The sequence below is a fragment of the Salvelinus sp. IW2-2015 genome, linkage group LG27, assembly GCF_002910315.2.
Source record: "Salvelinus sp. IW2-2015 linkage group LG27, ASM291031v2, whole genome shotgun sequence".
Classification (NCBI taxonomy): Eukaryota; Metazoa; Chordata; class Actinopteri; order Salmoniformes; family Salmonidae; genus Salvelinus; species Salvelinus sp. IW2-2015.
This window is the reverse complement of record NC_036867.1, coordinates 8,172,670-8,198,641: the sequence shown is the minus strand read 5'-3', so window position 1 is coordinate 8,198,641 and position 25,972 is coordinate 8,172,670. Positions and strand designations below refer to the sequence as shown.

At 39.4% G+C, this 25,972-nt stretch overlaps 1 protein-coding gene and 1 long non-coding RNA gene across 2 annotated transcripts in view; one reads left to right on the top strand and one right to left on the bottom strand.

Annotated features, from left to right (window-relative positions):
- Positions 1-22,403, top strand: part of LOC111953954 (uncharacterized) — a 32,542-nt gene extending 10,139 nt beyond the window's left edge. Inside the window, exons 2-4 of the long non-coding RNA XR_002875930.2 lie at positions 10,285-10,436; positions 20,792-20,858; positions 21,223-22,403. This is a non-coding gene — a long non-coding RNA (uncharacterized lncRNA). The remainder of the gene's footprint in view (positions 1-10,284; positions 10,437-20,791; positions 20,859-21,222) is intronic.
- LOC111953951 (myosin-7-like) lies at positions 649-17,152 on the bottom strand. The gene is made up of 40 exons (XM_023973438.3): positions 17,109-17,152; positions 16,935-16,980; positions 14,927-15,135; positions 14,432-14,575; positions 14,184-14,340; positions 14,071-14,098; positions 13,874-13,979; positions 13,654-13,746; positions 13,050-13,113; positions 12,863-12,961; positions 12,345-12,448; positions 12,109-12,247; positions 11,878-11,996; positions 11,546-11,695; positions 11,290-11,460; positions 10,841-11,147; positions 10,651-10,724; positions 10,273-10,478; positions 10,051-10,174; positions 8,329-8,465; positions 7,986-8,241; positions 7,506-7,748; positions 7,173-7,349; positions 6,917-7,062; positions 6,751-6,841; positions 6,269-6,658; positions 6,026-6,152; positions 5,811-5,929; positions 5,526-5,722; positions 5,163-5,346; positions 4,637-4,802; positions 3,369-3,493; positions 2,973-3,281; positions 2,661-2,864; positions 2,265-2,561; positions 2,016-2,120; positions 1,805-1,900; positions 1,577-1,711; positions 1,245-1,293; positions 649-778 (listed from the first exon to the last, which is right to left on the bottom strand). Exons 3-39 carry the CDS (start codon positions 15,125-15,127, stop codon positions 1,273-1,275), a joined length of 5,811 nt encoding a protein of 1,936 aa, XP_023829206.1. The 5' UTR covers positions 15,128-15,135; positions 16,935-16,980; positions 17,109-17,152; the 3' UTR covers positions 649-778; positions 1,245-1,272.
- Positions 22,404-25,972: the final 3,569 nt, after the last annotated feature.

Below are 25,972 nucleotides of genomic sequence, written 5' to 3'. Positions count from 1 at the left end.
GTACTAGGATTAAATGTCAGGAATTGTGAAAAACTGAGTTTAAATGTATTTGGCTAAGGTGTATGTATACTTCCGACTTGAACTATAAATCACCCAGAAAATATACCTCTCTGTTGATATCACATACATTATCAAGCATTTCACACGTTATCCAGATACTGACTGTTAGCACTTGGTGGTCTATAGCCGCTTCCCACAAGAATGGGCTTTAGGTGAGGCAGATTAACCTGTAGCCATATTACTTCAACAGTATTTAACAAGAGATCCTCTCTTGTCTTAACAGGAATGTGGTTCTGAACATAAACAGCAACACCTCCACCATTATATGATCTAATAATAATCCATTTCTAATTAAACCACACAATCCTTACTTTTATCCCAACAAAATATGATATTGCTCATGGTTGTTGGTAGGTGTTTTACTCTCTGTCTATATAGGTATTTTCTGAACAATATATCTGTTCATTTAGTGGACCCAATTTGGCTCAGAAGCACCCCCAGATGCAAAAGTGAGAGATATTTGTCTATTGTCATGATTCTCTGTGAGGTAAGTTACCAGTATATTATGAAAACCAGTGTTAACTTAATTTTGTTAAATAATAGTGGATTCCAAACCTGTTCGTAATAGAATCAAGCAATACACAGAGGGGCTGTTTAAATGGACTTTATTCTTTATTCTGCTCATGTTCCATGGAGAATAGAGAAAAAACTAAAGCACTACAGTCAGGAGATTTTCAGAAAGGTCCATCCGAGAGCTTCACTCTTCATCATGTCCTTTCTGTGACACAAGATGGATGAAGGTTAAAATGTAATAAACTACTGTAAACACTAAAAACATTCTTACAATATTCTGTGCATTGTCAAATATATATTAAACGATGGGGCTCCTTGTTTGAGTGTATAGAATACACAATAAACATCTTGAATAACACTAACTGTGTCGACTAGTAAATTAAAGATTTTACAAAAAAAATTCAAGAAGCAACGATGTCCAGCATTTTTCACAATACTTCAAAATGTGTTGCTTGCCATCACACAGTAAGTAGTAACTCACCACTGAAACCAAAATATATCGTGCTTTTGAATATATATTTTTTTTACCCGTGACAGGGAACAATATTCCAATTTATAGTTATATGAATGATAGTATGGTTATTGGACATCAAATGTTTGGGACTGTCATCATACTTGAGATGAGTTTGCAAATTATAACCAATATTATTATTTTCATTAAAAGAACTGACCTGGGAGCCAGCATCACAACTCTTGGACTCACTCCTCATCCTTTCCTTTCTGTGACAGAGAAGATAGATAGATAGATTGATTGATTATTAGAACTGAAAAACTGAAACTGAAAAACATTTTATATTGCCATATACCGTGTCCTCCTTTTGAAATTTTACAATGGGGAACTTCAACAGGTATGTATAGTTACTTGGTAACAATGTAATATATTATGCATTTATTCCTTATTTTCTTCAGGAATCAATGGGTTAATATCGAGAATTGAAATGACCATTAAACAGAATCCCAGTTCCCAGAAAGTTGAGGCTTTTGAAACAGCAACTTCACTGACCTTGGAACCGGCATCACGACTCTTGGCTCTCATCTTGTTGACCTGAGACTCAGCAATATCAGCCCTCTCTTCTGCCTCATCCAGTTCATGCTGAATCTTGCGGAACTTGCCCAAATTGGAATTGGCTTGTTCCTCCTGTGAATTTAAAAAAATATGATTTAAGTTTCTAGCAAACAAAACAATTTGGGAATTAAATATGCAACATATGGATGATAGAAGGTTACTTACAGCCTCCTCTGAAGTTCTCTTGTAGGATTTGACCTTCAGCTGCAGTTTGTCCACCAGGTCCTGCAGGCGGCTCAAATTCTTACGGTCTTCCTCAGTCTGCACACAAAAAGAAGGGAAGAAATAGAGTCATATACTGTATGTATCTTACATTTGATTCTGAGCATGTTAATGTGAATTGTTAACTCTGCACTGTCAAATTAAAACAATGTACCTGGTATGTGAGCTCCTTGATGCGTCTCTCATATTTACGGACTCCTTTCACAGAATCACTGCTCCTCCTTTGCTCCAGTTCCACTTCAGTCTCTAGCTCTCTCACCTAGAAAGATATGATCATTGTTAACACACCATTAACAATTAGTTTGTTAATTACCACTACTTTCAATATTGAAGCTAGAAATATGACTAGAAATATGACATGTGACATTGAATTAATAGACGAGAATGTAGCTTAGACACTTACTCTGGCCTCCAGCTTCTGGATCTGCTTCTTGCCACCCTTCATGGCGATTTGTTCAGCTTCATCCAGGCGGTGCTGCAGGTCCTTGATGGTCTGCTCCATGTTCTTTTTCATGCGCTCCAGGTGAGCACTGGTGTCCTGCTCCTTCTTCAGCTCCTCTGCCATCATGGCAGCATCAGTAATGGCCTTCTTGGCCTTTTCCTCAGCATTTCTACACTCCTGCACAGCCTCCTCCACTTCATTCTGAAGCTGGGATGTGTCGCCCTCTAGCTTCTTCTTCTGGCTCAGTAGGCTGGTGTTCTACACATATATATGACAAATTATGTTTATGTTACCTATACGTACCTCAAGTAGCAGATATTTAAGGAGAACCCTAATTGTTCTATATTACTGACTTACCTGTGAGTGCAGCAGCTGAACTCTCTCACTAACATCCAGCAGTTCCTGCTCAGCCAGTTTGCGGCCTCTCTCAGTCTGCTCCACCAGGGCTCTCAGCTCATCCAGTTCAGCCTGCATCAGGTTGTTGCGTCTCTCCACAATGGCAATGTTCTCCTTCAGGTCATCATTGCTACGAAGAGCATCATCCAGCTGCATTTGAGAATCCTGTAGAGAGAATTACTGATTTTACTATATCGTATTGTTTCACAGTGTGGTTTGGCTTTATCTGAAGGCACAAGCAATGTTTTTAATTCAATGATGTGGAAGTAATACCTTCAGATGGGAATGGAGACCCTTAAGTTGCTTCTGGGCCTCGGATGCCTGCCTGTTGGCCTGGCTGAGCTGGATCTCCATCTCATTGAGATCTCCYTCCATCTTCTTCTTCAGCCTGAGAGCTTCATTCCTGCTGCGAGTCTCTGACTCCAGGGAGCTTTGCAGGGTATCCACAACTCTCTGCTGGTTCCTCTTATTCATCTCCATTTCCTCATCCTTCTCCACCAGCTTGCGCTCAATGTCAGATTTCACCTGATTGAACTCCAGCTGAGCTCTCATGATCTTGCCTTCCTCATGCTCTAGGGAGGCCTATGACAACACAGCCACCCATAGTTTGTAAGATCTTCAAATAAAATGTTGGTACTTTCACTATCTGTAAATGTTTTCTATTCTCACCTCAGCTTCCTCTAGAGCAGACTGTATCTCWGCCTTCTCCTGCTCCAGCTGTTTACGGATCTTTTCCAGCTCATGGATGCTCTTTCCTCCTTCACCAAGCTGCTCAGTCAGGTCAGAAATTTCCTCTGTGGAAAAATATTATTGTACATCGGAATCATTTTGTGATAACTATTGTTGATTAGGGATGAGGCAAATGGGGAAAAATCCCAACGTTTAATCAGAGATGTTGTATCGGTTTTCCGTTAAACCGATTTTAAAAATTCATAAAATTCCACGTGAATTCACACTGCAGCTGCGCTGCTGCCAGCAACGGTTTAGGTTTCACGGTGCGTCCCTTTCAGATGGTGAAGCACTGCACCTGTACTACCATTACTGTACCTCAATTCTACCTCGCAAAGTTTGCATTTCACCACCTTCTCATTTAATTTGTCAAAGTATTGCCATATAGGACTCCACTGCTGTCTCTTGCCTTTGCCATTTTTCCAACTGTTAATGACGATGATTTAGTGGTGGAGTGTCTACTCCAAAATAATTGATTCCTCGACTCCTTGCACGTCATCTCCATGTGTCGACTCCCATTTGTGAGTGTCAAGATTAGATTCCGCGACTCCTCAACTCCTAAAATTCAGTAGTTTTAGAAAGGAGGAGACTGATTAGTTGCCGTACTAACGAGAACACTCACATTTTCTATAGCGAGCTAGAGAGGGACGGAGAGAGAGGGGAGGGGCACAGTATAGGCAGGTCGGCCACCATACAGACAGAGTCAGAACCGTGCACTTGGGTAATCAAAAGCTGTATCTCCAAATGGAAGCTGTATCTCGCAATTTCTTGGCTTGCAACAGACCAGAAGACTGAACACATATTTGCATCATTAGCAAAGAGCAACAGCATGAGAGCCAGCGCGAGTGAGAGAGAGGACGGGGCCATTCTCATATGTCTTGGTAATCTGTAAATTTACCAAAGTAGCCTAAAATTAGCCTCTTTCCCCTCTGGTTTTATTTAAATTACACAACAAACCCCAGGCCTTTATAGCCTATCGTCTAGTTTGGCTATAACATGGCAAAGAATATGTTTTGTGATAACTGCACTGTGATTTTAATTTTGTGGGGGAAAACACACMAAATAAATGTTTTTTGTTAGTGGATTTTTTCTTAACTTCAACGATCCCAATTCCGTTTTAACGTTTAAACATTCACACTCATAATCTCTATTATATATCGATCTTTCATTGACTAAATTATATAGGCTAATAATGCTCATGGTCTGACCTTGGAGGTTCTTGTTCTCCCTCTTCATGGTCTCCAGATGATCCAGAGACTCCTCATAAGAGTTCTTGAGTTTGAAGAGCTCAGTGCTGAGAGATCTGGCCTCTTTCTGGGAGCTCTCCAGCTCAGTCTGAGACTCCTCAAACTTCTGCTTCCAGTCAGCCAGGATCTGGAAATCATACAGGTATTTTAGGTAGTTGGAATACAGTATATCATTAAGATAAGATGTACTTTATTGTCCATTAACTTACAGAGAACTCACAACCCAATTCTTCGAGACACACACGGGCTGGAAGCAATGTTTCATCCGGAGTGCAGCTGGAGCAATTATAGGGGGTTAAGTGCCTTGCTCAATTGCACAACTACAGGCGATGGTAGTGTGTAAGATGATGCCAGAAACATTCTGGTTTCTAGCTCACTCAACATCAACCTTCTTGCTGGCCCACTTCTCGGACCACCAGGCTACCTGCCACCCCTCATGTACTATATTAAAGCCTCCTACAACTTGCGTATCCCCCCCCAAATGTACCTTATCAAAGTTCCTTTGCTTCTTGTCCAGAGAGGCAGCAGCTGCATTGGATCTCTCCACATCCACCATGAGATCTTCAATCTCATTCTGGAGTCTGTGTTTAGTCTTCTCCAGGGATGAGCATTTAGCATTTACAGCTTCCACAGCTTCCTCTGCATCCTGCAGACGCTGAGCCAGCTTCTTCCTAGATTGACACAGATAAGAACCACATTTCTGAACATCTGACTTTTTTCTTTCTGATATACAGTGATTGTTTAACAGGTATTCAACTTATTATTTATTCGTCATGTACTTTTGTGTATCGCTCATTCAGCCAAGGTTCAATAGCCTGAAAAGTAAGAGGAAGTAATAAAACATCCTTACTTTGCGTCCTCAAGCTCCTCAGTCTTCTGGATGGCATCAGTTTCATACTTGGTTCTCCACTGAGCCACCTCAGCATTAGCCTTGGACATGCCACGCTGCAGCTCAGACTTGGCCTCCTGCTCCTCCTCATACTGCTCCCTCAACAGATCTGAGTCATGGCGAGCAGACTGCACTGCATGGGCAAGTGCGTTCTTTGCCTGGTAAGGAAATTTAAAAAAGGATCTGTAATTATGCCTGATGATAAATGTTGTTGGATAAGGGACTCTGCATTCTTTGTCTAAATACCTTGACTTCCTCCTCCAATTGTCTCTTGAGGTCTTCAATCTGCTGAACGTTGGACTGCTTACCTCTAGTCAGTTGAGAGACCAGAGAGTCCTTCTCCTCCAACTGTCTGGCAAATTCACCTGTTTTCATTCAATTCAAAATTATTTTCAATGATATTACATACTGTGGTTATTCATTTTGGCTGTTCAGGTTTTTTGTTAATATACTGTATGTACCATTCTCAGTTTGAAGCTTTGCTTTCTGCATGGTGAAATCATTGATGGAACGCTGTCCTTCCTCAGCTTTCGTCCTGTATTCACTCATCTGGTCCTCTAGAGTGCGGCACATTTTCTCCAAGTTTGTCTAAAAACAAATGTAAAAAAATAAATAATACAGAACAGCATCACTAAATGTCTTCTTTAAAAAGCATGTCGAGAAAAAAACATACATTTTATAGATTGCTCAATGATACCACATACTTTGGACTTGACAATCTGCTCCATGTTGGAGACCACATCGTCCAGCTCCAACCTGAGCTCACTCTTCTCTTTCTCCAGCTTCTGCTTCACTCTCTGAAGGTTGTCAATCTGTTCTCCCAGGTCAGCTACACTGTCAGCATTTTTCTTCCTCAGAGTGGCAGCTGTAGCCTCATGCTGCAGGGTAGCCTCTTCAAGGTCTCTGCGCACCTTCTGGAACTCAGCCTCCCTCTTCTTGTTCATCTCAATCTGGGCAGCAGTGGCTCCACCAGCCTCCTCCAGCCTCTCACTGATCTCTTCTAGCTCTCTGGACAAGTCTGCCCTCTGTTTCTCCACCTTGGCACGGGCAGCTCTTTCAGCCTCCAGCTCTTCCTCCAGCTCCTCAATGCGGGCCTGAAATGGTAGGAATTCAAATTTTCTGGTATGATCAGAACATAAGCATATGTAACAGAAAGATTCCCTTTTCAACGATGCTATTGAAATACCTGCAGCTCCTTCAGTTTCTTCTGAAGCTGGGCACTCATCGCTTGCTCATCCTCAATCTTGCTGTTGAGTTGGCTCATCTCAAAGTCCTTCCTGATAAGTAAATAACACATTTGAGCACTTTCTGTAAAATAACTATTCATGCGGTGTTATGGGTTGTGATCTTACTTCTTCATTCTCTCCTCCAGCTGCTGCTTGTCATTCTCCAGGTCCATTAGGCTCTCCTGTGTCAACTTTAAATCTCCCTCCAGCTTTCTCTTGGCTCTCTCAAGGTCCATTCTCACCTTCTTCTCTTGCTCCAGAGACCCTTCAAGCTGATAAAGGATATGTTAAACAACATTCGGAGTCAGCAATTTACTGAAGCGTGTTTTTAGGATAGTACTAATTGTGTTGTACTTTTTATGAATTCCTATTTGATACTCACATCATCAACTTGCTGTTCCAGTTTGGCTTTGGCCTTGGTCAGCGTGTTGACTTTGTCCTCCTCACTCTGCAGATCATCCAGCGTTTGTTGATGAGCCTCTTGCAGAGCCTTCTTCTCCTTGGTCAGCTTGGCAATAATTTCATCCAGAGCTGCCATCTCCTCAGTCAGGTTTTTAACCTAAGGAAACAACATTGTCATTACACTTTTATCCAAACCAATTAATTTGGCTCGAACCAAGGATGCATGTGTGGTCCGCAGTCGGGAGCTGAAACCGCTACGCCAGACTCCGGCACATTAAGTTTTAACAACACAAGAATAAAGAAAAGCGTTTACCTTGTTCTCTGTGGCATGCTTTTCCTTCTCCACTTTAGCCAGAGTGAGCTCCAGATCATCAATGTCCTTCTTGAGTTCTGAGCACTCATCCTCCAGCTTCCTCTTCTTAGCAGTYAGCTCTGAATTCATCTCCTCCTCATCCTCCAGTCTTTCTGTCAGCTCTTTGGCTTTGGCCTCAAGCTGGATTTTGCTCTTGATCAGACCCTCACATCTCTCTTCAGCATCACCAATAGTGTCTTCTGACTGTCAATGTGTCAATATGTTGTAAGTATATCAAATTCTCCAAAGCTCAAAAGTTTGGTAGCAAAATATTTGGACACTACAAATAATAGACAAATGCTGATTGTATGTATCTATTTAACAAATCATGTCTCTTCTCTCTCTCTTTTTCAATTTCTCTAGTGCTAATAGCTAACTAGGAAATACCATTTTGACAAAGGATGTGAATGCAGCAACTGCAATGCAGTTAATATTACTCACAGTTTGGACTGCAAGCTGCAGGTCGTTCTTCTCTTGGAGAAGGGAGATCATTTTCTCTTCCAGCTCCTTTCTACGGGCTTCACTTTTAGCATAAGCCTCTTTAAGCTTCAGGAATTCTTCCTTCATGTTGGCCATCTCCTTCTCAGTCTCTGCTGACTTCAGCAGAGGTTTGATCTTGAAGAACATCTTCATCCAGGGCCAATTCTTGACACCCATGAAGGCACGAATGTTCCATTGGATCACAAGCAAGGCATCCCTGTGAAATTGAATAAAATTGGCTTGTTATAAAAACCTTTTCCACCTTCACCATATTGTCTGCAGAAGTTTTGTTTATTATTCCAACCTGCGGTCAACCATTTTCTGGAACTCAATTCTAGCAAGTAGACCACGTGATCGGGCCTGGAAGCCAGTGATGATAAGAGCGAGACGATCGTCTCTCATCTCCTCAAGTAGACCCAGGAGACCAGCCTTGAAGAACACCTGAAGATACACAAAGGTCATAATGTGGTGCTTGGATCGTCTTGTATTTGGTGGGATTGTATTTTTCTGACAGTTGACCAATAATAACTTGAATGTGGTACCCCCCAGATTTACAAGACTTGGTAGTCATGTTTAGATTGCTGATTTCTTGTCTCTGTACAAAAATTTCACAAATTGAACACAAGTTGGCCCTCTTATGTTCAATTGATTTTACAACTTCAGTCCCAGCATGTTGACAGAGAGTTACACATATTGGCAAGGTCTTTAAAAATAAGTACATCAAGTCTAACTGTGTTCATTTCTGTTAACAATAACTATGTCAAAGAATATTTGTCAATGACCTATTTTCCCTCAAGAAAACTAACGACGAGATGAGGAGATGCCATGAAAAAAATTATCAAACTCTAACAAATTAGTATTCATTTTAGTTGCTAAAAATGTGATGAGACTTGAATTTCATGTGAGACTAATGGRSATTCAATTTGACATGAAGCTCCTTTCCATCTGTATTGTCCAATCATAAACATTCATGCCTTTGCAGAAGATTATTTTGGGTAAACCTGACCAAATTCACATAGAAATGTTAGTTATAGATCTGTCATTCCCATTGAAAGCAAGTCTAAGAAGCAGTAGATCTGTTCTATGTGACCTATTCATATGCTTCCCATTCATAAGTTTTGTTTTCTACTTTCGGTTTTGTAAACCAGCTTCAAACAGCTGAAAATACAATATTTTGGGTTATGGAAAATACATTTCACAGTGTTTTAGATGGTACAATGATTCTCTACACTATACGTGCTTGTATTGTAACATAMATTGGAATTAGGCGAACTATTAGAATTTTAGCAACCAAGAAATGGCAGAGCAATTTCTGCATAGTGCATCTTTTAATGCAATCCTCTCATTGGCAGAATTAACGTCTTTCAGTAGCCTTGGCTTTGTAGCCTTGGCTATATGGTAAATCATGGCTGGCATTGGTTACAATCTGCCACAATATCAATGTGCCAGCTATATGAGGGGATAGTAGGCCTAGTGGGACAAGGTTATCTTAATATCCACATGATGGAAGTTAAATATTCATTATTTAATGGAAAAATAATGCACTGAATAATATGTGATTAAATGACTGGGACTAAGACTAAAATTGTCCAGAATTTTAGTTGACTGATAACTAAAACCGAGAAGGGGGAAATTACTAAAATGGGACTAAGACTAAAAGGTATTTTAGTCACAAAATCTAAGACTAAAACTAAATCCAAAATAGCTGACAAAATTAACACTGAAGTCTATTTCAAACATCATGGCCACTATGCTTTCAATTGCTTACTGTAGATCTGGATCTACTAGCTTGTGGCACTATACCAAGTATAAATGTGTATTTCTTGACATGACCCATTTGCACTAGAGACAGATAACATGATATAAGCATGATCAATGGTATATCAGCAGTTATTTCAAGAATTATTCCCCAGGTTGGCCAGATGGTGGTGTGTTGTTAATATACTGCTCGGACCTGATAATTCCTGCTATTTTTCCATCCTGTTCCAACAGGTCTTATTGCTTTTCATCTATTTAGAGAACTTACCTTAGTGTGTCCTAATCTGTACTGGGTATGGTCAATGTCCAGAGAGCCCAACAGTTTTTCTGCTGCCTTCATATTGTCAATGAACTGACCCTCAGGGATAGCATTTGGATTGAGGATGCGGTATCTGAATTTAAATCAGAAAGAAATTATCTTATTTCAGGAAGACCTGAAGAGGTAAACAGTTTAATTTATTTTGGAAAGGAAAYGCATCATTATTTTTACCTTTGTTTGAAGTCAGCATACAGGATCCTGTTGGGGAAGCCCTTTCTGCAGATCCTGATGCCTTCCAGCACACCGTTACAGCGCAGCTGGTGCATGACCAGAGGATTCTCCATGGCCCCAGGAGTCTTGGTCTCATTGGGGATGATGCAACGTACAAAATGGGGGTGAGTAGACCTCAAGTTGGTCATGAGTTTACCCAAGTTCTCCTGTCAGTATGACAAATGTAAAATTGTYCATCATTGAATGAGTTTCCAAGTACCTTACGAGTCACAGTGGCATTTAATACTGTTATCTCAAATTTTGTGCAAATGTAATACATCTGTTAATATTCTGACATGTGAAAACATCAGAAACATATTGATTTAAGCTCAGATTTACCCTGTGCAATGCAGACACAGTCTGGAAGGAAGAGCCTTTCTTCTTTTTTCCTCCAGCCGCTTTTTCTTCAGGTGCTGTATGATAATGAAATAACTATTCAAATATATTATTATTACTACGATCATATACTGTGGATTGTTATTTATTTGAATGTGTTGTAGTCTTTGCAGATATGAACACATAGTACCACCTTCTGCACCAGCATAGTTTGCGAACAGGTTTGCCAGGAACTTAAGACTTGACTTCTGGAACAGTCCGACCACAGTCTCATTCAGCGGGTCCTTGTTCTTCACCAGCCAGTTGCCAATGTTGTAGTCAACAATGCCAGCATAGTGAACGAGGGAGAAATGGGCCTCTGGTCTACCCTTAATAATTCTAGGCTTCTGGAAGCATGCATTTTTGCCCAGATGGTTTTCATACAGCTTAGCTTTGAATGTAGAATCACTGGCCTTGGGGAACATGCACTCCTCTTCAAGGATGGACATGATACCCATGGGCTAGTGGAAGGAATKAATGAAAATAAATTAATGCTAACGGAAAAGCATAGTGAATAAATATCAGCACATTTATAAAGATTGCCTTTAAAATATCAAATATTACTAAGGTCACATCAACTACTACAAAACTGAAGACACCAACCCTTTCAATGAGGTCAATGCAGGCAGCCAAGTCCATGCCAAAGTCAATGAACTCCCAGACGATGCCCTCTTTCTTATACTCTTCCTGCTCCAGCACAAACATGTGGTGGTTGAAGAACTGCTGCAGCTTCTCATTAGTGAAGTTGATGCACAGCTGCTCAAATGTGTTGAACTGAAATAGAAGTTCACAGTTACTTTATYTTGTCTGCTGTAATGTTCTAGATTCCATTTTTATCAAATTTACATCAAACACTCACATCAAAGATCTCAAAGCCAGCAATGTCCAGCACACCAATGTAGTGCTGGCGAGCATTCTTAGTGTCCAGAGTAAGGTTGATTCTTATCACCATCCAGAGGAACATGTTCTCGTAAATTTTCTTTGCCAGTGCACCAACAGAGTAGTACACCTACAAAATATAGAAAAAATAAATTACTGAAACATAGCCTCAACATAAACACATAGTTACAGTTTCCTAGACACAGATTAGGCCTAGTTCTAGACAAAAAAATCATGCTCAATTGGGAATTACAGGTATGAACATAGACAAGTTTTATGCTGAATATTATTTTTTAAATGTTGAAGACTCACTTGGTTGACATTCTGACCTTTGGTGACCCACTCATTTCCAACCTTGACCCTTGGGTTACACAGCCCCTTGACCACGTCAGCAGAGTTCAGACACATCAGATATGCAGCTTTGTCAATATCTGGAAAGGCAAAGTTTTATGATTGGAAGAGGCAATCTAACTGATTTTAGATTTTAGATTTTCAGATACTACTKCATAWTGAAGTGAGAGGTTTTAAATCCTCAGCACTCACCCTCMGTGCCATCTGCYTCTGCTTGCTCCTCCCGCTGCTTATTCTTGAACTTCATGTTGCCGTAGTGCATGATGGCACCAGTCAGCTTATAAATGCCATTAATCTCTTCTTGGGCAAATCCAAGCACATTAAAGGCATCCTAGTTCCGAAATAAAAGGTCATTGTTTTGTATTGGAGAAGGGGTTGGATACAAGTGAAATGTTATTGCATATACACTATATAGATATATTACTCACATCAGTAGCCATTAGCTCATCTGCATCRTTAATGGAAGTTACAGCAATCTCTCCTTGGGAGATGAAGGCATAGTCATAGGGATTGCTGGTGATGAGTAGCATCTCTGAAAAKAATTGAACAGCTCAGTTTAATTTGTGTTCATGCTGTGGTATAGGTCAWAACATAATATACTCAGTATTAGGGTTGGGGTCAATTAGAAAAATTGCTTTGTGCAAAAAGAAAACTGTAATATTATAAATAGACAGGATAGTTTAAAATAAATTGCTGGAGATTGTTATGTGTGCATAACATTTTTATGTTGTRTGCTTAAATTACATTTTAATAATTGTTACTTTTTTATATACAAAGAAAATGTTACCGCATAAATCATTTAACATTGTGTTTTACAGTAGGGAATGGGGGTAGCACAAGGCCTGGGCTGGCTGCATCATAATAATTTAATTTGATTTCATCAGAAAYGTTCAGTTGAATCCAGAATTGACCTCAACCCTACTCAGTTTGAYGATTCAATACTCACCCAGCAGTTCTGGTTTCTTTTGGGACAGGATCTGGTAGAAGATGTGGTAGTCTCTCTCAGCCTTGAGCTGGAAAGTTACACGTGACTTTTCTAGAAGATCTGATCAGTATGGAAAAGTTATTTTGGTATTAATGTTTCCTGTCAAAGAGATCTGTTCAAGCCTGGGCAAGTTGAGTATTGTACTTACAAGTCTCAATGTCAGCAGACGATAGCTTCCCAGTGACTCCAAAATGAATTCGGATGAATTTACCCTGTAAATKATTGTCAAAGCAGAAATTACAGAGCACACCAGATCTGGCTTYAAGTAGTATTTGTTTTCTTTTTGAATACCTTAGGTGCACTTGAGATTGCATGGTGTAATGCAGGAATGGGCAACTTTGATAGGGATGGAGACCAGTCACTCTCAGTCTCACTCAAATATCATATTAAAAACATTTCTCTCCACTCCAACATGCCATTGGAACACAGGAGTGATGGTTGCTGAAAATGGGCCTCTGTATGCCTATATAGATATTCCATAAAATAAAAAATCTGCCGTTTCCAGCTACAATAGTCATTTACAACATTAACAATGTCTACACTGTATTTCTGATTATATTTATGTTATTTTAATGGACAAAAAAAWTGCTTTTCTTTCAAWAACAAGGACATTTCTAAGTGACCCCAAACTTTTGAACGGTAGTGTATGTATTAAATTACATATTTTTTTGCAGAGGTGGTCCATATAGGGGAAACACTGAACATGTATAATAAGGTTTGAATAATATTTGACAAACAAAGACCAAACTTACAAATCGGGAGGAGTTGTCATTCCTGATGGTCTTGGCATTACCAAAAGCCTCCAGGGCAGGATTGGCCTGGATGATTTGATCCTCCAGGGTCCCCTACAACCCAACAACCACACAGTGTTAAAATGCTGCGATAAAAAACAATACTCTATGAATAAAATTGGGTTTTGTCAACATCTACCCATCCAGCCATGAAGAATATTTCATTTGCATTCATTTTTACCTTTTTTTCTTCTGCTGCACTTTTCTTTCCACCAACAGCAGCAATGCTGGCGAAATACTGGATGACTCTCTTGGTGTTAACAGTCTTTCCAGCACCGGATTCTCCACTGGGATTTAAAATACAAATGTTGAYSTMTCAGAAWKTCTCTTAAYTTYAAATAGTCTCAAATGGATATAGCCTTTGGTTGATGTACTTACGTGATAAGGACAGACTGATTTTCCCTGTCTGTTGAAAGAGAAGTATCCGTAAATGTGACATTATCCAAATATTATTTGATTTATATAGATGAAAAGGAAAAGTTATATTTTACCTGACAACATGTACTGGTAGGCATTGTCAGAGATGGAGAAGATGTGAGGAGGAGCTTCTGTCCTCTTCTTGCCTCTGTATGCATTGACAACAGACTGATCGTACACTGGCAGCCACTTGTATGGGTTGACAGTRACACAGAACAGCCCTGAGTAGGTCTGTCAAAGACAAGGGGATGCATATTTAGTTTAATTCATTTGAATGAATGATTGATTTAATGCAGATATTAGCAGACAGGTCTTTACTTACGTAGATCATCCAGGCTGCGTAACGCTCTTTGAGGTTAAACAGCACAGCGGGCTCGTGCAGGAAGGTGAACATCGCCATGTCCTCAATTTTATCAAACTTTGGCGGGTTCTGGGGGTGGACGTCGTCCTCCTTCACAGTAACAGTCTGAAAGAAGTGCAAATTAAATAGTTTTGTGTCATTTTCAAGGAGCAGAGCTATTCACTTTGAGACAAACCCTAACTTGATATTACACACAACATAGAATTTACAGAAATCATCCATTTACATGTAATGCCTGATTTACATGAAAGTCAAAGATTTAAAGGATTCTGCTTTAGTATCTCTTGTAAGATTTTTTAAATACTAAACAGTAAAGTGYATAACTCAATTCAGTTTATAAATAATTGTTCATAAATCATAGAGTTCTWAGTAGAAAAATGTATTATCTTATGATTTTCCAGGTATCCATTTTCCAGGTCATATTTTTTCAGAAATGTTTTTCAACAAAATATTTACCTTTCCAAACTCAGTATCAGCGGTGACTTTAGCCCCATCTCTGCTGGTGATTGTGGCCTTGACATACTCAACCTCAGGGTCAGGCACATAGCACTCTCTCTTTATGTCAAAGGGTCTAGTCTGGCATTCCATACGCTCCTTGTCTGATTTACGCAGAAAGGAAGCTGCGACGCCAAACTCTGCCATCAATGTGTCCCCCATTCTTAAACCTGTGAAGGCAGGAACAGAGCATTGAATGCATATGTATATATTACATACAGTACCAGGTTTGAGTTGGAATAATACCATGTATTTGTTGTTGTGGATAGTGTGTATGTACTGTATATTCTATTTATTATTATTATTATTATTATTAGGTTCAATTTGCTAAACTTCAGATTTACATGTGGCTGTCCTCTCACTGTTGCCATGGTGTGTTGTATGCCAGGATTCTCATGACAAACATTTCTCAAACTTAAGAAACAACAACCATTTAGATCTTCATACTTTACAGTATTTTTTACAATATGAACCACATTTTGATAGTTTTACATTTTATTCTGTTAATGACAAAGGGAACCGTGCATATTGTGGTAATAACCTAATATCAGTGTAAAGCACTAATATTAAATMATATTAAATACATCAACAACTTTAGGGCTCCAGGGCTGTATTTCACTGTTCTCTGGAACCAGTTTTGAAATTCAGTGTAAATTAGACCTTTGTCCTGATTTTCCCTTCATACAACAACAACAAAACAATTTCATAAATGTTACCCCAAAGACCTAAATGAATTGGAACATTAGATATTAGTATGACTGTATGTACAGGTAACTGCCAACATAAAGGAAACACCAACATGTAGTGTGTTTGCTCCCGAGGGGTGCAGCGGTCTAAGGCACTGCATCTCACTGCAGTCCCTGGTTCTAATCCAGGCTGCATCACATCTGGCTGTGATTGGGTGTCCCATAGGGCGGCGCACAATTGGCCCAGCGTCGTCCGGGTTTGGCCGGGGTAGGCCGTCATTGTAAATAMGAATTTGTTCTTAACTGGCTTGCCTGGTTAAATAAAGGTTAAATTAAAATAAATWAAAAATAGAGCGTTGGGCCACCACAAGCCAGAAAAACTTCAATGAACCKTGGGATAGGTTCTACAACTGTCTGGAACTCTGTTGGAGGGATATGACAACATTCTTCTATGAGAAATTAAATAATTTGGTGTTTTGTTGATGGTGGTGGAAAACGCTGTCTCAGGCGCCGCTCCAAACTCTCCCATAAGTGTTCAATTGAGTTGAGATCTGGTGACTGAGACGGCCATGGCATATGGTTTACATCGTTTTCATGCTCATCAAAGCATTCAGTGACTACTCCTGCCCTGTGGATGGGGGCATTGTCATCCTATGGGGGCTTAGCCATGGTAGACAAAATAATGGCCTGCCCATTATCATTATACATGACCCTAAGCATGATAGGATGTTAATTACTTAATTAATTCAGGATCCATACCTGTGTGGAAGCACCTGCTTTCAATACACTTTCTATCCCTCATTTACTCAAGTGTTTCCATTATTTTTGGCAGTTACATGTATATACCGTATCTGAGTAGTATAATTGGAATAATGGTCATGGCAGACCAATAAAATTTAAATATAAGCCTAAAGAAACAMRAGGGTTGATGCRGAACACCAGTAGGCTACCAGATTTAGAGTCATAGATTAGTAAGAGTTTATCTGAACAATATGAAGGTCAGTAAACCAATAGAACGTTGAATATAAACCAAAACTTGTGAGGTTCAGAGCAGACCAAAAGTAACTAGGTCCACTGTAGCTGAAATCTACAGCTTGTGTAGTGATGAYACTGACAACATSTAWTTACTGTACAGGATAGATGTATTATGCMACATAAACAMGTTGACTAGATTAATGAGTACAGACAACAAAATTATTATTTTTTGCATTAATATCCACATTTTATGAAACACAGTTAAAGACCACTAGGAGGCCTTTATTTTAGAAGATTGTGAATCTTACCTGGTGTTGATCACCCCTTGGATACGTTTGGTGGAAAGGATCTCTACTGAGAATGAAATAGACAAATACAAAGACAAATATCAATGGAGTTGCCAGTTTTATGCGGTAAGACAGTTATTAGGTTGTATAATGATTATCTTTGCCCTCCTCAGCAGACTGCCTCTATATGCTTACCTTCAGGATGTCCGGTGTCTTGTGTCTCCCCTGGTCTGTCTCCCCTGGTCTCCATCACTCTTTATAGAGAGAGTTGCTCAGCCCTATATGGAGATAGTTCATGTCATTACATAAATTAGACTGATTATTTCAAAAGAGCTGTATTTGGGGCTAGAGGTGTATACCTCTTTGACCTATCAGGYTCGTTATAACAACAGGCTATTCCAGGGCGGACAGAGGAGGGGAGAAATTGGCTGCATTGAAAGCCCACTTGATCAAAGGGCAGTCTCAGGCACTGTAGTCTTCTAAAAATGACAAGCATGTATGTTTGACCAATGGGAATTCATCAAATTATGTATTTATGTGCAATGACACGAAGTAAGTTAGCTCCAAAAACAGGTTGTAGTAATATATGTCCAAAAAAAAAAAAAGATTTATACTCCCCCTGTCCCCCCATTCGTTGCTCTTTGTGATGACTTGGGGATTTTAGTCTTGCTCATCCTACAACATTGCGTTGGGTAAATGAAATGAGAAAGTGTTGTTGCAGTGTGTGAATGAATTGCATGATAGAGTTCTTATGATGAAGACAAGGGCAGCTGTCCTTTGTTCACCAAGACAAGGTCACTCTCACATCTATTGTCACCAAGAGTAACAGCTATTGTAAGTATAWCACTAGACCTCGACTTGTTGACGTGGCATTGTTTCCTTCCCTTTGTCATTGAGKACAAAAATAACCCTGTGAAATTGTTCTTTGGGTGTTCAGTATATGAAGTGCACATAAGTAAATTAATTAAAGCCATACATTGAKTAATACATGTCACATTCTTCAAGAAACTCATGCTAGAGGGACTCAATGTATGTTAGGAATATTAATGTTTTAAAATTAAATGTTAAGAAAAAACACTTACGTTATAAAAGTGTTAGGATGTCACTTCTACCTTTTTTTGTTATAATAACCTGTGTAAGGTGCTGGCTAATCAGGTCAGAAAAGCCTGGGTAGAATACTATATACGGTGCTGACTCAAGGGGCATCAGGTCTTTGATTTGTAGTTACACACCGTAAAAGGTCAAGATAGCTGTCAATGTGTGAGTGTGAAGCTGTCTACAAGCCGTCTACAAGGTGACAATATAGTGGTTGTCATCGCCAGAGAGAGTTCCCCTCCTTAGACAGAGAGGAGCACCTTTGACTCCTACAGCTTTCACACCTTGAGCATTCAGCCTCAATGTTTCCTAATTAGCTTCCACATGCTACTCCTCAATGATACTGTTAGGTGTCCAATTCCCAGCTGTCGAGAAATGAATTCCTGTCACTACAGGAGGAGATGCATACTGATCATGAAAAAACAGTGTGACCTTTTACCCTAAAACAATATCAGTAGATGGCTAAAAACAAATAGTGCTCTCTCTCGAAGATGGATTTTAAAATAAGTAACGTTTTGTAAGCCAATACTTTCACTGGCACGTTATTCTTTCCCTTGAGGATAATGTACAGTGGGGGGCGCTATTATTGACACCCCAAAATATTCTTATGAATAAAGTAGTCAAACGTTTTGTATTTGGTCCCATATTCCTAGCACGCAATGACTACATCAAGCTTGTGACTCTACAAACTTGTTGAAAGCATTCGCAGTTCGTTTTGGTTGTGTTTCAGATTATTATGTGCCCAATAGAAATGAATGGTTAATAATGTATTGTGTCATTTTGGAGTCACTTTTATTAGAAATAAGAATAAAATGTGTTTCTAAATACTTGTGTATTAATGTGGAAGCTACCATGATTACCGATAATCCTGAATGAATCGGGAATAATGATGAGTGAGAAAGTTACAGAGGGTCAAAGATCATACCCCCAAGACATGCTAACCTCTCACCACTACCAATAACAGGGGAGGTTAGCATGTTTTGGGGGTATGATCTTTGACATTCTGTAACTTTATCACGATTAATTTAGGATTATTGGTAATCATGGTAGCTTCCACATTAAAATAAAAGTGGTTAGAAACATATTTTATTCTTATTTATAATAAAAGTGACTCCAAAATGGATTATCCGTAATCATGGTATAAATGATCCGTAATCATGGTAGAATCATTTTAGTATAAAATAATATAATTTCCACATTTTTATGAGCATACAATACAGCTCAGTATTTGAATTAGACATTTTATACAGTCATTAACGCTCATCTTTTGCCAAGGGTGTCAATCATTTTGGATCCCGCTGTACATCCACCCCACCCATCAGCCAATATATTTCAAGCCTCTAAAATCTACCATGATCCACAACATATTGACATAGTATTTGTATTCACTTGTATTTTGCATTAGTGCCTCTTACATACTATTGCCCAATGCTCTAGTATTTAACTTTTTAAAAACCTGTTTTACATTGCACTGTTTGATTTGACCCTCAAATGTTCTACTCCCCTCATTAAGCTCCGTACTTAGTCTCAATACTTGAACAGTCTATTCTAGGCTCAACCTCTCTTTTTATGCCTCATACTCAGCTGTCCAGTCTGCTTGTGTTATAAGAACTGCCTGTCAGACAGAAGGAATGATGGCTGGACACCTTACCACTGCTCTGCTGTTGAAACGTGTAATCTGACCCTCCTTTGTATTTCAAAGACTGCCCTATAATTAGGATGCCCATGAGTCTGTTGTGACTCAAAGGTCATGGAGAACGCACCTCACTTCTCAGTGTTGTCTTTGTCCTTGCTTTGCCTTTCACACTCTGACGCTATTCGGCTTGTGTTATTCACACACTGTAGATACGTTAACATAAAACTGTCATTGAAATGTGTTGGGACTCAATGTAACTAACTGATTGCTGGTTTTATCATTATTTAGAAAGTTGAGCTTAAAGGGGCAGTCTGCAGTTGCTACATCATTTTTGGAGTTATACATTCATTATATGTACCCATTGATTCTTGAAGATTATAACTTTGAAATGCCTCATAAGCTTAGCTCAACTGTCGTACCCCATCAGAACCCAAAATATATGCTTGTTTTACTCCAATGTTTGTAAACAAAATAAATTTAAACAACACTGTATAGCCTCAAAACATGGTTAGAGCCATCATTTTGATATCATGGATGGTCAGTCCTGGCATCCATAGCTCTATCTATGAATTTGGGAGTAGTTACATTTCTCCAGCTCCATCCCTTTAGATTTTTACTGAAACAGGGGCGGGGACTAGCTTTGCTATTGTTTCAACTGCTGATTGCTGCTTTAAAGTGAAGGTTGCAAGAAAGGTTGTTTATTTCCACCTGAATTGATGTTTAATCCCAATACAAAGGTGCACATCTCTGTACAGCAAAGTAGCTAGCTACGTTTGTTCATTGATGGGCACATTTTTTATTCTGTCATGCTGATATCTGCAGATGCTGGCCATTAGACAGTTAGGCAGAATTTTGTCACACTGTGTTAGTTTCGTGGGCAAACATTTAAAAATATTTAAACAAACTTGCAAAAAATATTTAAACAAACTTGCAATCTACTTTAAGAATCTTTTTATTTGTGGGGTAACGGAAAAATATTTTTGATCTCCCTATGGAGTTATTGGCTGTTGGAAAGTGCTGCACTATGGCTTATTAACAATTAACAGGATGACATAAGTGTTTTGTTTGGACGCAGGCAGTTACTGTGTGATATTTACCTTATTTGTATGTATCATCAATCTCTCCTCCATGTGACTCACTGATGCAGGTCCAGCCTCTTGCATTGGGAGACCTTCTGTCAAGGACAGCAAGCATGACCACACACAAGAGCGATGGTACGAAGTGAACTGTCTTTGGTAGCATTAGATTATACACTATTATAGTGTCTATTGTTTTATTTACTTCTAATTCGATTTGTTATGTCTTTAATTTCAGTCTTTTGATACAGATGTGTTGGTTAACAAGTTACCTTTTTTGCTTGTGTCACGCTTCAGCAGCAAGCACAATTGCCAGTTTTATTTTCATATAACGTTGCAAGCTAGTTTCAATTTTTTWATTTTTTTTATTTACCAGAACGCCAGATATTTATTGAATTAGCATCAGGACAAAGGGTGACTTTAGAATCATACAGTAGATCTGTATGATTCCCTTTGCTTTTTCTTCCATTTGATCTTACATTTCACCTTTCTTCTCTTTCAGCTGATTCCTTTTGCTTTTAAGTTCCTTCTTCCCTCAACATCTGCACATCAGCCCCAACCAGGAGGCTCCAACCMAAAAATAATAAAAAATGTAGATCACCTTCAATGTAGTCTCAGGATAGTGTTTTCTTTCCACAGGGACCACAGAAGCATCTGAGCAGGATAATATAACAGGTGATGTATCGTTATTCTGAAAGGTATATTTTACCTCACTTGAAAAATATTAAGAAGGAATACAATCTGATACTTTTAATATAACACTACTACTCACAACACTTTTATGGCCAATTCACTATTCTAATTCATTCTTGGATTTGCCCCAACCTCCAGTCAATAACAGATTCTGCACGCAGCTCTTTACTGTGTAGAACTTTTGCATTGTGTAGAATTTTGCGTTGTATGGACTTCTTGTTACATGCTTTATTTGATATAGAAAAACATTTAGTCTCTAGTGTAGCATTGCTAAGCAAGCGCACCTCTTGTTCTGAATGTACACTGCCTTCACTATATTATCATTATTATTGAGTTCTCTAACTGGTTAACATTACTCAAATTGATTTCAACAGAATATTGTCATAGAATAATGTTGTCATATGTATTCAAGGCTGTTAACAAGACACTGTTTGAATACAGTGGTCTACAATGTAAGTACACTTCGGATGATGCAGATATGGAGGCTAAATTGTAATGACACGAAAAGAGTTACTGTTCAAGACAATGTATAGATACGGTCACACCTTTACCATTGTTGATGGCAAGAATACACATTTTCCCTCCCTCATATTCATAGTGTCATCTTTGTTTTGTATATAAAATTGGTAAATAACCCAATTAAATTTGAGACACACTGTAATTATTACTCACAATTTTATCAAAACTTAAGCGAGGTGTTAAATGTTTGTCTTTTACTATGATACAATTTGACGTATGTTATCTGTATTTTTCTATTAAAATCCATGTTTTTTTWWATATAATTGTGTTAAATAATAGTGCATTTTATTCTTCCAAAATGTCTAGAAATCCTATTCATAATGGCATCAACACCAACCTTGATATCTATACCAGACATGAAAAACCTTTGGCACAAAAGGTAACATATTACAAGCAATACACAGAGATGCAATTTAAATGTACTTTATTATTTATTCTGCTCAGTAACATTTAGAAAACTAAAGCAATAAAGTCAGGAGATTTTCAGAAAAATCCATCTGAGAGCTTCTCTTTATTGTGTCCTTTCTGTGACAGAAGATGGATAAAGGTTGCGAAAATTAACTACTGTATATTCTGAGAACATATTTATTATATACAGTCTYATGAAAAAGTTTGGGCACCCCTCTGAGGCTGCATAATAATTTACTCTGTCGTCACAGAAAATGATCACAGTGGCATGCCATTCATTTTCTAATAAAAGCTGAGTACTGGGGTATTGTCCAGACAAAGATTTTTAGTGTAGCAATATTAAGTTGTATGAAATTAAATCAGATGTGAAAAATAGGCTATGCAAAAATGTGGGCACCCTTGTCATTCTGTTGATTTGAATACCTGTAACTACTTAGCACTGATTAATTGGAGCACACAATTGGTTTGGTGAGCTCATTAAGCCTTGAACTTCATAGACAAGTGCATCCAATCATGAGAAAAGGTATTTAAGGTGGCCAATTGCAAGCTGTTGTTCTCTTTGACTCTCCTCTGAAGAGTGGCAACATGGGGGCCTCAAAACAACTCTCAAATGACCTGAAAACAAAGATTGTTCAACATTATGGTTTAGAGGAAGGCTACAAAAAGCTATCGCWGAGATTTAAGCTGTCAGTGTCCACTGTGAGGAACATAGTGAGGAAATGGAAGACCACAGACACAGTTCTTGTTAAGGCCAGAAGTGGCAGGCCAAGTAAAATATCGGAGAGGCAAAGGCGAAGTATGGTGAGAACGGTCAAAATCAGCCCACAGACCACCTCCAAAGACCTACTACATCATCTTGCTGCAGATGTTGTCACTGTGCATCGTTCAACAATTCAGCGCACTTTGCACAAGGAGAAGCTGTATGGGAGAGTGATGCGGAAGAAGCCTTTTCTGCACACACGCCACAAACAGAGTCGCTTGAKGTATGCAAACGCACATTTGGACAAGCCAGCTTMATTTTGGAATAAGGTGCTGTGGACTGATGAAACAAAGATTGAGTTATTTGGTCATAACAAGGGACGTTATGCATGGCGGCAAAAGAACACAGCGTTCCAAGAAAAACACTTGCTACCCACAGTAAAATTTGGTGGGGGTTCCATCATGCTGTGGGGCTGTGTGGCCAGTGCCGGTACTGGGAATCTTGTTAAAGTTGAGGGTCGCATGGATTCCACTCAATATCAGCAGATTCTTGGGAATAATGTTGAAGAATCAGTCACAAAGTTGAAGTTAYGCCGGSGCTGGATATTTCAACAAGACAACGACCCAAAACACTGCTCAAAATCTACCTGGGCATTTATGCAGAGGAACAAGTACAATGTTCTGGAATGGCCATCCCAGTCCCCAGACCTGAATATCATTGAGAATCTGTGGGATGATTTGAAGCGGGCTGTCCATGCTCRGCAACCATCAAACCTAACTGAACTGGAGATGTTTTGTAAGGAGGAATGGTCCAAAATACCTTCATCCAGAATCCAGACACTCATTAGAGGCTATGGGAAGCATCTAGAGGCTGTTATTTTAGCAAAAGGAGGCTCTAACAAATATTGATGTGATTTTTCTATTGGGGTGCCCAAATTTATGCACCTGTCTAATTTTGTTTTGATGCATATTGCACATTTTCTGTTAATCCAATAAACCTCATTTCACGACTGAAATATTACTGTGTCCATCAGTTATTTGATAGATCAAAATGAAATTGCTGATCCAAACACCCAATAAATTATAAATGGAAATCATGGAAATTGTCAGGGGTGCCCAAACCTTTTCACACATTTTAATGGGGCAACTCCATTAAGTGTTTATTCCAAATTATACAACGGGTGGGTCTAATCCTGAATGCTGATTGGTAAAAAACGCATTCCAACCAGTGTCTATTCCACAAGTTACCACTGGCTAAATCTATGATGTTAAAATGCCTATTTACTCTGTTCCATCTGACTGCGCAATTTACTGTCTCATCAGACCAGCCAGGGAATTTATAAACTTAATCTCCACTAAATGCATCTAGACATTATCTCATTTCTTTTAGACTAACATTTAGTTTACAACAGCGGAGATTTGTATAAACCTTCCTGTCTGTCTCTCTGACATTTGCAACATTGTTTCAATATTCAAATTCGATCTCCAGCTGTCCCAAAGTAAAGAACGTATCTGGATGAGACAGACAGGCAGGCAGCTTTTCTCAAGCCAGTCGAAATCATGAATCAGCATAATTTTAATGGATATACAGTTGAAGTCGGAGTTAAACAATCATAATTTATTTGTCACATACACATGGTTCAAGATGTTAATGCGAGTGTAGCGAAATGCTTGTGCTTCTAGTTCCGACAATGCAGTAATACCAACAAGTAATCTAACTCTAACAATTCCACAACTACTACTTATACACACAAGTGTAAAGGGATAAAGAATATGTCTAAAGATATATGAATGAGTGATGGTACAGAACGACATAGGCAAGATGCAGTAGATGGTATAGTGTACAGTCTAGACATATGAGATGAGTAATGTAGGGTATGTAAACATAAAGTGGCATAGTTTAAAGTGGCTAGTGATACATGTATTACATAAAGATGGCAAGATGCAGTGGATGATATACAGTACAGTATATACATATCATATGAGATGAGTAATGTAGGGTATGTAAACATTATATTAAGTGGCATTGTTTAAAGTGGCTAGTGATACATTTTACATAATTTCCATCAATTCCCATTATTAAAGTGGCTTGAGTTGAGTCAGTATGTTGGCAGCGCCTAAATGTTAGTGGTGGCTGTTTAACAGTCTGATGGCCTTGAGATAGAAGCTGTTTTTCAGTCTCTCGGTCCCTGCTTTGATGCACCTGTACTGACTCTGCCTTCTGGATAGCGGGGTGAACAGGCAGTGGCTCGGGTGGTTGTTGTCCTTGATGATCTTTATGGCCTTCCTGTGACATCGGGTGGTGTAGGTGTCCTGGAGGGCAGGTAGTTTGCCCGGTGATGCGTTGTGCAGACTTCACTACCCTCTGGAGAGCTTACGGTTGTGGGCGGAGCAGTTGCCGTACCAGGCGGTGATACAGCCGACAGGATGCTCTCGATTGTGCATCTGTAGAAGTTTGTGAGTGCTTTGGGTGTCAAGCCAAATTTCTTCAGCCTCCTGAGGTTGAAGAGGCGCTGCTGCGCCTTCTTCACAACGCTGTCTGTGTGGGTGGACCAATTCAGTTTGTCTGTGATGTGTACACCGAGGAACTTAAAACTTTCCACCTTCTCCACTACTGTCCGCGTCGATGTGGTAGGGGGGTGCTCCCTCTGCTGTTTCCTGAAGTCCACAATCATCTCCTTTGTTTTGTTGACGTTGAGTGTGAGGTTATTTTCCTGACACCACACTCCGAGGGCCTCACCTCCTCCCTGTAGGCCGCCTCGTCGTTGTTGGTAATCAAGCCTACCACTGTAGTGTCGTCCGCAAACTTGATGATTGAGTTGGAGGCGTGCATGGCCACGCAGTCATGGGTGAACAGGGAGTACAAGGAGAGGGCTCAGAACGCACCTTTGGGGACCCAGTGTTGAGGATCAGCGGGGTGGAGATGTTGTTTA